Genomic DNA, 11,685 nt, shown 5'->3' on the forward strand with positions numbered 1-11,685 from the left:
GTTCCGCGTCAGCCCTCCCACCCTCCCCTCAAGCGTCTCCCCCCGCCCCGGACTGCCCCCCGCTACCCCGAGGCCGGGCCCATAGCCCGGGTGGGCCTCGGGGATGCCCCGGGGCGACCTTCCCCCGGGCGGGCCACTGCGACCCCGCTACGCGGAGCCAGCCCAGCCCCGGGGGGCTGGTGTTAAAAGCCCGCCATCGCCCCTTTCTTCATGGATGCCCCCCCCCGCGGTCGGTGCGTGGAGGCCTTGGGCGAGAGAAGGCCTTGGGCGGGCGATGGCCTCGGTCACCCAGCACTGGACACGCCAGGACCCCCTGGTGCTGTATGGGGCGGTGGGGATGTCACCTCACTGTGAGGCCCGGGGTCGTCGTCCCCCGCCTCGTTGACCCCCCCCATCTGCCAGACATTTGTCCCCTCACAGCCCCACCATGGTGCCATGGGCTGGAGCGCTCCCACCCTCAGGCCCCGGGTGGCCAGAGCCGCTCTCCTCAGGCGGGAGCAGGACGTGGGGCCCCGTGTGGGACAAGGGACAAATGGTGGGGGGTGGGTGCCCCCCCCAAGTCAGTGGGGACCCGCTGCCCCATGGCCATTGCCATGGCCACCGCGTCCCCGCCACCATCCCAGGAGAGGGACTGTCGCTTTAACGGCAGGCTTTCCGCCTCGTCCGGCCTCCATGCCGTCACCGGGCAGGTGGAGCTGGACCGGGGGCCCCCACGGTGCCCCCCAGCCCGGCTGGGCCCCACCAGGCCGGAGGAAGGGGAAGTGCTGGCACGGGGGGGGGCCTGCGCCGGAGGATGCCGCGGGTGAGCCCAGACTCCTCACCGGGGAACAGCGGCTTGGCCTGAGCCGGGACAGGCCCCACCGGCCAGCCCGGGGACGGCGAGGCGGGCAGGGATGGCTGGGGATGGCAGTGGGGTGCCTGGGGAGAAGGGGGGGGGTTCCCTCCCACCAGCCCTGGCTTGGTCCTGCTGTGAGCGGGAAGGCGGCCATGCTCGGATGAGCCGTACGGAGACGGTCGCGGTGCAGCTTCACAACGCTGCCGCCACGGGAGCTTTTGTCCGCAGGGGGGCACGGGATTCTGGCCAGGGAGGGCAAGCGGGACCCCAGACTGTGCTGCCGGCACGGCAGAGTTTGGTGGCCGCAAGCCTTTTGTGCTTGGGGACTCGGCAGCCTCCCACCACCACAGCTTCCCTCTCCGTCCTGGGAGATGTCCCCGCTTTTTCCCCCTTCCTACTGCCTTGTTGTGTGGCAGCTGCCCCATGGAAGGTGAAGAAGGTGGCCCTCGTCTTGTGGAGACCCCCCCGAACACCAGGGATGCCCAGGAGCTCCGGAAAAAGGGTGAGAAAGGAGCCAAGGGAGCATCAGCCGCAGAGGAGCTGTCTGGGACCGGGGACACGGGGGACAGTGGTGCCCCCCCGGGGCATCTGCAGCCGGAGCAGGACATGCCACACTTGGAGCATGGGGACGGTGAGTGCTGGGGGTGACAGGGTGGTGGTAGCTGACTCAGGGCATACGCGGACCCGGGATCCTGTAGTGTCTGTCCCCCTGTAAACCAGGATCATCGTGCCCTCCTCCCGGGGGTCCACATGGGGTGCTCGCTGTGCCGGTTGGGTCCCATTCTGCTGCACGTGGAGCCCAGCCTGCTCCCCAGCGAGTGGCACAAAGGTCCCTAATGGCCACCCTGGTTTTGCAGGTGGAACAGACGCTCTCCCGAAGCCCTCGGCTGCCTCGATGGACAAGCAGAGGAGCACCGAGCTCTCGGCCCTCGACAGTGAGTGTTGCAGAGCCTGGTGCTCGCAGATGCTCAGGCGCAGCCCCAGTGGGAGACAGGCGTGGGAGAGGTCATCTGGATCACTCATCCCACAAAAGCAGCTAGAAAAAAGTCTTTTGCTGCTGCCAGTCCCTCCCATAACGTGTCAAGGCCAAGTCCAAATCCAGACCTTGCTGATGACTCATGACAGCAGTGAGAGGTCGCTGCAGCTCCATGCAGTGGAACCAGAGATGGCAAACTCTTTCCGTCTACTTTCCTGGTTAAACTGCGAATCACTTGTTGAAAAAACATTCAGATTTCTAAGTGGAGCTCTTCAAGGGTAGGAAATGCAAGGATGAACTTGAGTGCATCCCCCAGGCTGTCCTCTGCAGTATATCGTGTGCAATTATGCCATTAATGCCAGATCCCTGCCTCCCGTGGTGCCCCAGATGGACCCTGCCCACCCTTGGGCAGCTGTTGGGGCTGGTTTATCTTCCCTCCTCAGCTGTCGGTCCCTGCACACCAGTCAAACCTCAGTCTCCAGGCTCATTACTTGCAAGGGAATAATTCTTTTTTTTCAGGATTCAGTTTTTGCCAGGGACAGGAGGGACCTGTGTCAGATAAGGCGCGTGAGACCTGAGCTTTCCTGAAGCTCTTGGCCTCAAGTCAGTGTCGTTCCTCCCTGTGCACGGAGGAGACGTGCCCTGACTCTCTCCTCTCCCTGGAACAGGCTTCCCCCTGAAGCACTCGAACACGCTGACGAACAGGCAGCGAGGCAACGAGGTCTCAGCCCTGCCAGCCACGCTGGACAGTGAGTATCACCGGGCAGAGCGGGCTGCGCATCCCAGACCGTGGGTGCAGATGGGGTGTAGAGGGAGCAGAGGGACAGAGGGGCTGGAGCCTCCCTCCGTCTCCTGCTGCCACGCTGTTCAGCGTCCTCCAGGATGGCCTCAGGCGTCGCCCTGCAGTGCTGTTGCTCTCAGCACCCGCCGTGGCTGGCTGTCCCTGCCGCGGTACGGCAGGAGGGTGTTAGTTACCCATTGGGGTTTTGCGGCTCAGCCAGGGGCTGCCCAGTCGCCACCACCCGAGACTTGCAGGGACCCACCTACAGAGAGTGGGTGCCGAGCTGGGGAAAGTTTGTCCTGATGGGTGAATTCTTTCTGTCCCCCAGCGTTGTCCATCCACCAGCTTGCTGCCCAAGGAGAGCTCAGCCAGCTGAAAGAGCACCTTCGGAAAGGTACCCGTCTCTTCCTTTGGATTCTTGCCCTAGATCCCGCAGAGTCCTGCCAGGTCATAGCATGCCTTTTGATAAACCCTTGGCTTAGTTTGACAGCCTTTGTTGGGTTTCCTGGGGAGATAGGGAGCGGAGGGGGCTCTACCCTTCCTGTCTACATCTCATCCTTGTTTGCGCAGGGGAGAACTTGGTAAATAAACCCGATGAGAGAGGTTTCACGCCGCTGATCTGGGCTGCGGCCTTCGGAGAGATCGAAACGGTCCGTCACCTTCTGGAATGGGTAAGGCCACACTCACGCAGCACCTCGTTAACAGGAGACTTCCCGTCTCCGACCCCAGTGGCTGCCAAATTGTCCGGCACCGTCCTGGTACCGTCTCAGCCGACCTTTCCCGTGGCACCAAACAGGACGCGTTTGCAGAACTAATGGCTCAGACGCTGTCGGATGCTACTCCCCGTTGGGCTGTGAGCTAAGTCAGAAGCATGAAGAGCCTTATCTCCCAGCTAGCAATAACTGTTTGTAATTAAATATCTGCTTATTGGTAATTTGAGATCAGGCTTATCACTTGGGCCCTGTAATCCGCCAGCAAATGTGCTCGCCGAGGTATCGTTGCAGTTAATGAACTCATTGCTGCATCGTCCTTGAGTGCTGGGCTTGCAGTCGAGGACTGTCTGGGGGTGAGCAGGAACCGGATCCTACGGATCAAGCTGCTCCCCAAAGCTCAGTCCCACATCCACGTGTGGCCAACGACCAGCGAGCGCTCGCGCCACATAAGCACGGGCTCCGTTACTGTATTAGCAGCAAAACTGCAATGCATTACCAGAGAGACAAACAGAACCCAAAATAAATGTGATACATTGATAAAGGCTATAATGAAGTCCGGGACAGGTCCGTGGTGGGCAGGGCTGGAGGACCAGGAGGTTTTCTAGGTAAATGAGCAACAAAAGAGACGGTGGATACCGTACAGATGTCTGGACAGGGCAGGTAACAGTGTTATAGTGATGGGGGAAAGGGCTGAGTAACAGGAACCATCAGGCTTAGTTTACTGACACTGGAGAATGGCTTTTACGTCCTCACCCGACATGTTCGATGATGATTAAAATATGCCCAGTAAGGACTTTGGTAAGGAGAGGTCCCTGGGAACGTGTGAGCCATCTCTGCCCTAAGAGGCCGTCAGGACCTGGCTCCATGATCAGCCCCCCTGGGGTACCCAGCAGAGCTGTGCCGAGTGCCGCAGGTCTCAGCAGGGCTCCCGTCGCCCGTCGGGGCTAACGCCTGTGCCGTCCCCAGGGCGCTGACCCCCACGCGCTGGCGAAGGAGCGGGAGAGCGCCCTGTCCCTGGCCAGCATGGGCGGCTACACCGACATCGTCATCATGCTGCTGGAGAGGAACGTGGACATCAACATCTACGACTGGGTGAGTGCCGCCGGGCCCAGGCTGCTGCGGGGACTGTGCCAGCGCTGGGAGCGACACCAAGCTCCGGACGGGGCTCCACAAAGCTCATTTTTAAAAAGCAGCAGCGAGTTCACATCGTGAACTGGGCTGAGTTAGCAGCAATACCTCTCTCTTAGATGCCTCCCAGGCTCGCAGCGCTCGTTTGCCTGCTCATGCAGTTGTTCCGAGAAATTAATCTGGATAATAATTTTAAATGGTTTCCTCAGTTGTTCACACTGGTGACGTTACCAGCCATGGGGAAAGAGCGCTCAGAACTTAAGGCTGTCTTTAAAATTACTCAATTCAAAAGTTATCGTATTGCATACAGAGAATAAAACCTTGCGCAGAGCCGCTCTGCGAGAAAACACCCAGCCCGGAGCTGGGAGAAGGTGGAAAGGGGATGCCGGTGGGACGGGGACCTGCTGCTCCGGGAGAAGTCGGAGTTTGTCATCACAGCCCCGCGCGAGGCAGGCAATGACACAGCCCCTTCCCTTTCCCTGCAGAACGGCGGCACTCCTCTGCTCTACGCCGTGCGTGGCAATCACGTCAAGTGTGTCGAGGCCCTACTAGGTAACGCGGAAGATCTGCACTTAGTCCTTGGCCTCAAATCGCTGCTTGTTGGTAACCGCCTCGGGGAGAGAGCGTGACACGCCTGGGGGGAGAAACAGAGCAGCCTGGGGGTGTCACGGGGGGCTGCCCAGCCTGGACAGGCACCTTTTGGGGGTCCCCTCACCCTGTGCCTGACCCAGAGGGGACGCCGCGTTGGCAGGGGAGCACCGTGCCCTGATCTCCACTGCCTGCTTGCAGCTCGCGGCGCCGACCTGACGACGGAGGCAGATTCTGGCTACACCCCGATGGACCTGGCCGTGGCCCTGGGACACAAGAAAGGCAAGTGTCCCCTCTGTGCCTGGCAAGGAGCCCTGCCTTCCCTCCCCGCAAAGCTTCCAGGCAATTCCCAGCTTCCAGCCTTGCTCGGAGCCTTTTTTGACCTTCCGCCACAGCTCCCCAGTCTGCCATGCAGAGAAAACCGAGCCAGAGAAATCAAGACGGGTCTTGTTCCCTTTGCTCCCCCTCCAAATCAGAGCTGTGCTGGAGACAGGGCTGGCCCAGGGCGGATGGGGACAGGCCCCTGGAGAAAGGGGTTTTCCAGGCTCCCACTGGAAAACGGGAGGAAAATGGTGACTGGGTCCTGCCCACAGCGGTACTGGCTTCTCACAGGCTTGGCCTCCCTGGGCTTTACCTCTCTCCCCTGCGTTAGTCCAACAGGTTATCGAAAATCACATCCTCAAGCTATTTCTGAAAAAGGAGGCGGAGTGACGGGGCGGCTTGTTCTGCGCTGCTGCAGCACCAGCGCGTCTCCTGGCCGACGCAGGGCTCTCCTCTGGGACCAACGCCGGCCCGAAACGGGCAGCGGTGCGATGCCTCAAGCAAGGAGCACGGGGAGGAGAATGGGAACTGCCTGCCCTCGGTGGGTCTGTGCCTCTCCCGGCGGGTGGCGCGGCCACGGTGCCTCGCGCCCCGGGACACTCATTCCTCAGGGCAGCTGCATTTCTGCCCTGTCCAGGCTCGGCTGCTTCACGCGTGCGTGCATTCAGGTGTTACACTGCTGGAAGTAAACTCTAAAGCAGCCGTGTGGAGCCCTGTCCAAGTGCCTCAGTTTGTCACAGCTGCCCAATCCCAGTACCATCTACTGGGGAACTGAGGGGAACTGGGCCAACCAACCTCCTCAAGGCCTGGACCCCCCCAGTGCCCTGGTATTCCTCTCCAGAGCTTCCCTCTGAAGAGGGAAGCTCCCTCTTGCGCTCATAAAGTTCACGCAGTGCTATGACCAGCCAGGGAGATATCCATAGGCAGGAGCAAAACCCTGCAGGAAGCATCACCCTGCCAGCCAGGAACGCAGCACGGCTCCGGCCGACGCTGCGACCCCGAGCTGTAGCCCTGCGAGGCCACCAACAGCCACTCCGAGAAGTTCCGGGGTGGTTAGCAAAGGTGAGAGTGAGCCAGAGCCCACAGCACGAGGAGGTGGCACTTCTCCTCTCTCCCCCGCAAGCCACACACTGGCACGGCCACGATAAACCCCAGAGGGCTCGGTCCCGGGGTGCCACTTGCCCATGGAGCAGCCAAGAAGGCGCGAGGACACCATTTATTTGGCCGGTTACACAGGCTGCGTCCCGCCGAAAGCTCAGAAGTCCAGCACGTGGATCTCTGCGCTAGCGTCCCTCTGTCACTGCCATCCCGTGGGGCGGGGGTCCCCTCTCAGCACCCTGGGGTGCAGCTGGGGGCATCACGTCCCCGCTGGCAGGGTTTGCTGTCCCGTTTCCCCCCACGCAGCAGAGCCCCCCTGGGGGAACGCGGGCGATGGGGCAGCAGCCCCCCACTGTCCCTCGCCGCTGCCCTAGAGCCTCTCGCCCAGCACCCCGAGGTGGTACACCACGATCCTCCCGAAGAAGTCCGTGCTGTTCTCAAAGGTGATCTTCAGCTTATCCAGCACCGTCTCCTCCACCTGGAATCTGTGCGGGGCTCGTAAAGGAAAAAAATAGTCGGGGGGACACCAGGACACATGGGAGACCTGCTCCGAGGGGGCACGCGTGGGGCTCGCACCCCGGCGTACCGCGGCTGGTGGTGTCTGGATTTGCTCCCGTTCTGCCGAGTTGCTTTAGCGGTAGCAAAGTGCCAAGAGCACCCGCAGGTCCGTCGTTTAAATCGTAGCTCTGCCATCGCCCCCCGTGTCCCTCCGCAGCCGCGGGTGGCTCTGAAAACGCCCCCGCCGAGCCCTTTGACCCGGCCCGCAACGCGGCAAAGGATATCTGCATGGCGTGGGTGTCCTCGGGGTACAGGTCGGAGATTTTCACCAGTTCTTCCCCTGCTCTGCAGCCTGCGGAGGGCGAGGGTGGAGGCAGCCGCGGGAAGCTCGGGTGCTGGGGGAGCCTCCGCTGCCCCCAAAACTCCTCCCCGCGATGGCTCCGCTGCGGGGCCGGGAGCAGTGGGCCGTCTAACGGACCCAGTTCCCATCTGCACCCAAACTGTCCCAGAGAACCCCAGGTCCTCGCTATTCACCCCGCTCTGCTCCATCCCACAGCCTCAGCCCCTCTCGGGTTTTGGGAATGGCTGACAAAGACCTCTGGGCCCCACAAGGAGCAGCTGTGGGTAAACTGAGGCAGAGGGACCCCCATTCCGCCCCCAACCAGCTCCTCACCTTCCAGCATGCAAAGCCGGCTGGAGAATCCCCCCTGGAACTGGATGTGGAGCTGTGAGACCTTGACGGTGCGGGGGAAATCCAGGGTGACCCACTGGCACGTGCCCTGAAGGCAGGAACGACACCGGGGCTCCGTCAGCGGGGTGTTCACCGTGTGCCCGGCTCCCGTCCCCCCGTGTGTGGCTCCCGTCCCACCCCTCCGGCTGTCCCTGTCCTCGTCCCCGCTACCTGGTCCGAGTTCCAGCACGTCTCCTCGCTCGCGTCGAACATGTGCTTCTTCCCAAACTGCTTCACGTCCCGGTTGAGCACGGAGCTCACCCTGCAGGGACACGCGCCACCATCCCGGGGACACGACGGGGACAGCGTCAGTGACGGGACTTGAGTCTCCCACAGGGCCAGGGGACAGCGCGCGGCACCCAGGAGGGGGACCCACCGGGGTGGTGGCCGCTGGCACTCACCGTGTGGCCGTGTCGGCGCAGATCAGGGGCTCCACGGGCATCGCTGCCTGCGGAGAAACGGGGTCAGCGAGGGGCAAAAACGGGGACACCCAGCAGCCACGGGGACTCCTGGGCAGCATTGGGGACCCTTGAGCACCATTGGGGACCCCCGGACGGCACTGGGGATGCCCTGGCAGCACTGGAGGCACTCCGGCAGCACTGGGGACCCCCGAGAAACATTAGGGATCCCCGGGCAGCACTGGGGACCCATGAACAGCATTGGGAACCCCCGAGAAACATTGGGGACCCCCAGACAGCACTGGGGACACCCTGGCAGCACTTGGGGCACTCTGGCAGCATTGGGGACCCCCGAGAAACATTGGGGATTCCCAGACAGCGCTGGGGATCGCTGGGCAGCGCTGGGGACCTCTGAGAAGAGTTGGGGACCCCCGGACAGCATTAGGGACCCGTGAGCAGCACTGGGGACCCCCGGACAGCACTGGGGATCCCCACAGATCCCCCATATACCACTAGGGACCCCTGAGCAGCAGTGGGGACCCCCGGATAGCATTGGGGACCCCCGGACAGCACTGGGCATCCCCATATACCATCAGGGACCCCTCTGCAGCATTGGGGACCCCTGAGCAGCATTGGGGATCCCCGGGCAGCATTAGGGACCCCTCAGCAGCATTGGGGACCCCCGGGCAGCACTGGGGATCCCCACAGATCCCCCATATACCACTAAGGACCCCTGAGCAGCACTGGGGACCCCCGGGCAGCATTAGGGACCCCTGAGCAGCAGTGGGGACCCCCGGATAGCATTGGGGACCCCCGGGCAGCAATGGGGACCCCCATATACCATTAGGGACCCCTGAGCAGCACTGGGGACCCGCGGGCAGCACTGGGGATCCCCATAGATCCCCCATATACCATTAGGGACCCCTGAGCAGCACTGGGGACCCCCGGAGAGCATTGGGGACCCCCGGGCAGCACTGAGGACCCGCGGGCAGCACTGGGGACCCCCGGGGAGCATTAGGGACCCCCGGGGAGCACCGGGCACCCCCGGGACCCGCCGCCGCCACTCCCCGCGCCCACCCCCGTCCCGTCGGGCCGCTCTCACTCACCGCCCGGCGCAGGAAGCGGCGGAACTGCTTCCCCGGGCCCCAGGCGTCCGGGAACGCCCCCCCTTCCCCGCCCCCCGCCCCCGCCGCGGCGCTCCGCCCTCCCCGCCACCGGGACCGGGGCGTGCGGGACCGCCCTGCACCCCCCCCCCCCGACCCCACCACCCCCCCCGCCGTCCGTGTGGAGGTGCAGCACCCCGGCGACACCCCCCCCACCCCCCCACACTTTCGTGGGTGCCGTCCCCCCGTGTTCCCCCAACCCCCTAAAGGTCCCTCCCCCCCACCCCCTCCCCAGCCGCCCCCCCCCCCCTCCCCGGCCGCTGCAGGGTCCTGGGGTCGGGGTACGCTCCCCTCCCGGACCCGGCTCCAGGGGGGGACCCCGGCGGGCCCTGGGCTGGGGGCGACTGGGTGCCCTCCTGGGCCAGCTCTGTAGGTGGCACTGGTGGAGCGCGGCTGAGAAGAGCGAGAGAGAGGGAATGCGCCGGGAGTGCGGGCTGTGCAGGAATCCCGGCGTGCTCCAGCATCCCTGCTCGTCCCGGCATCCCGGCATGTTCCAGCATGCCTGCTCATCCTGGCATCCCTGATCATCCCGGCATCCCGGCGTGCTCCAGCACCCCTGCTCATCCCGGCATCCCTGTTCATCCCAGCATCCCGGCATGTTCCAGCATCCCTGCACACCCCAGCATCCCTGTGTGCTCCAGCATCCCTGCTCGTCCCGGCATCCCGGCGTGCTCCAGCATCCCTGCACATTCCAGCATCCCTACTCATCCCAGCATCCCTGCTTATCCCAGCATCCTTACTCATCCCAGCAGCCCTGCTGATCCCAGTATCCCTGTGTGCTCCAGAATCCCTGCTCATCCCAGCATCCCTGCACATCCCAGCATCCCGGTTCATCCCAGCAGCCCTGCATGTTCCAGCATCCCTGCTCATCCCAGCATCCTGGCATGCTCCAGCATCCCGGCATGCTCCAGAATCCCTGCACATCCCAGCATCCCTGCTCATCCCAGCAGCCCTGTGTGCTCCAGCATCCCTGCACATCCTGTCATCCCGGCGTGCTCCAGAATCCCTGCTCTTCCCAGCATCCCTGCACATCCCAGCATCCTTACTCATCCCAGCAGCCCTGCTGATCCCAGTATCCCTGTGTGCTCCAGAATCCCTGCTCATCCCAGCATCCCTGCACATCCAGCATCCCTGCTCATCGCAGCAGCCCTGCATATTCCAGCATCCCTGCACATCCCAGCATCCCGGCATGCTCCAGCATCCCTGCACATCCCAGCATCCCTGCTCATCCCAGCATCCCTGCACATCCCAGCATCCCTGCACTTCCCAGCACCCCTGCGTGCTCCAGCACCCCTGCATGTTCCAGTATCCCTGTGTGCTTCAGCATCCCTGCCCATCCCAGCATCCCTGCCCATCCCAGCATCCCTGCATGCTACAGCATCCCTGCTCGTTACAGCATCCCTGCTCGTTACAGCATCCCTGCACCAGAGCATCCCTACGTTGGAGGATCCCTGCAGAGAAATCACCCCCCCCCGCCCCCCCCCCCCACATATAACACAGCAGCTGCTTAAAATTATCCTTCGCAGGCATATGGTGCCGCTACGCTTGCCCACGGCCCCGGCTCTTTGTGGATGTGCCCCGCTGCTTGCTGAGGTTGCCAAGCCTTGACCCCGCGGTGGTCCCAGGTCCCCGTCTGGCCCCCGCGGCCGCCTTGCTGGGGGAGGCAGCGGCAGGACACGGCGCAGCGGTGCTCTGCAGCCCCCCCAGAGCTCCCCGGCCGCCGGGCTGCCTGCATGAGTCACGGCGGCCGCGCCGAGGCTGCCTGCGCTCAGCCACAAGCAAAAATAAAACCAGCCGAGTGCGGCAAAGCCGTCACCTCCCCCTCGCAGCGTGGCGTGGGGGGCTCGGCCCCCACCTGGGGCTGTGCACACGCCTGCACACGCATGTCATCGAGCACACACAGGTGGCGACACACGCTAGGACACGCGTGACAGGCTCTGTCTGTCTCCTCCTTCCCCCCTTTCTCCCCCCCGCCGAGTTTTGCCTGAGAAATTGGGTCAAAAACCGCAGGCGCCTTAATTGCCCCTTGGCTCATCGCGTGCTGGGGACAAGGCTACCGTTAGTGCCACCGCTGCCTGTGTCACCTCCTGCCTGCGCCTGCCGGCACCATCCCCCCTCGCCTCAGTGACCCCCCGGCCCCTCCAGCCCTGCTGGGGGGAGGTGGGGGGGCAACGTTTTGGCCCTGGGGCTCTTCGGCCTCAGCATCTTCCTCACCCTCCTCGCTCTCGAGGAACGTGGCGGGTGGTGACCGCAGCTGTTCCGCGCCGGGCTGTGCCGGGTGCAGCTTGGCGGCGTTGGCTCCCGGCTGCCGTCCAGCCCCGGCGCTCAGCCGCCCGCCGGGGGGGCCTTTGCGGTTTATCCAAGAGCTAATGGGAAGGCTGGTGCCAAACCGGGCGCCGGCACCGATCCAGACCGCCCCGGCTCCCACCGGGCGCGAGCTCCCACCCGGGAGTCGC

General features: G+C 63.8%; 2 protein-coding genes across 5 annotated transcripts; one reads left to right on the forward strand and one right to left on the reverse strand.

Annotated features, from left to right (window-relative positions):
• Window positions 1-657: 657 nt before the first annotated feature.
• Window positions 658-5,881, forward strand: RFXANK (regulatory factor X associated ankyrin containing protein). Its single transcript, XM_063358256.1, has 10 exons — window positions 658-802; window positions 1,252-1,466; window positions 1,693-1,770; window positions 2,480-2,560; window positions 2,921-2,986; window positions 3,163-3,263; window positions 4,272-4,397; window positions 4,919-4,985; window positions 5,223-5,303; window positions 5,674-5,881. Exons 2-10 carry the CDS (start codon window positions 1,259-1,261, stop codon window positions 5,730-5,732), a joined length of 867 nt encoding a protein of 288 aa, XP_063214326.1. The 5' UTR covers window positions 658-802; window positions 1,252-1,258; the 3' UTR covers window positions 5,733-5,881.
• Window positions 5,882-6,345: 464 nt separating this feature from the next.
• NR2C2AP (nuclear receptor 2C2 associated protein) lies at window positions 6,346-11,004 on the reverse strand. 4 transcript variants are annotated; one of them, XM_063358251.1, is made up of 6 exons: window positions 9,848-10,671; window positions 8,070-8,116; window positions 7,840-7,930; window positions 7,612-7,717; window positions 7,222-7,290; window positions 6,346-6,926 (listed from the first exon to the last, which is right to left on the reverse strand). In XM_063358251.1, the coding sequence occupies exons 1-6, from the start codon at window positions 10,526-10,528 to the stop codon at window positions 6,811-6,813; spliced, it is 1,110 nt and encodes a 369-aa protein (XP_063214321.1). In that variant the 5' UTR covers window positions 10,529-10,671; the 3' UTR covers window positions 6,346-6,810. The 4 variants fall into 4 exon arrangements, with proteins under 4 accessions (XP_063214321.1, XP_063214324.1, XP_063214323.1 ...); XM_063358254.1 differs by lacking the exon at window positions 9,848-10,671 and adding an exon at window positions 9,144-9,165 and having other exon boundaries at window positions 6,353-6,926; XM_063358253.1 differs by lacking the exon at window positions 9,848-10,671 and adding an exon at window positions 9,173-9,242 and having other exon boundaries at window positions 6,355-6,926.
• Between the last annotated feature and the right edge of the window lie 681 nt (window positions 11,005-11,685).

The sequence above is a fragment of the Chroicocephalus ridibundus genome, chromosome 22 (assembly GCF_963924245.1).
Source record: "Chroicocephalus ridibundus chromosome 22, bChrRid1.1, whole genome shotgun sequence".
Classification (NCBI taxonomy): Eukaryota; Metazoa; Chordata; class Aves; order Charadriiformes; family Laridae; genus Chroicocephalus; species Chroicocephalus ridibundus.

What these genes read in the sequence shown, in the direction of transcription:
- RFXANK (XM_063358256.1), top strand. Translation starts at nt 1,259, where the DNA reads ATGGAAGGTGAAGAAGGTGGCCCTCGTCTTGTGGAGACCCCCCCGAAC. An exon ending in GAAAGAGCACCTTCGGAAAG is followed by an intron (nt 2,987 to 3,162) that starts GTACCCGTCTCT and finishes TTGTTTGCGCAG; the next exon opens with GGGAGAACTTGGTAAATAAA. An exon ending in GGCCCTGGGACACAAGAAAG is followed by an intron (nt 5,304 to 5,673) that starts GCAAGTGTCCCC and finishes CCCCTGCGTTAG; the next exon opens with TCCAACAGGTTATCGAAAAT.
- NR2C2AP (XM_063358251.1), bottom strand. Translation starts at nt 10,528, where the DNA reads ATGCAGGGGTGCTGGAGCACGCAGGGGTGCTGGGAAGTGCAGGGATGC. An exon ending in TGCGCCGACACGGCCACACG is followed by an intron (nt 7,931 to 8,069) that starts GTGAGTGCCAGC and finishes GTGTCCCTGCAG; the next exon opens with GGTGAGCTCCGTGCTCAACC. An exon ending in GGACACCCACGCCATGCAGA is followed by an intron (nt 6,927 to 7,221) that starts TATCCTTTGCCG and finishes GAGCCCCGCACA; the next exon opens with GATTCCAGGTGGAGGAGACG.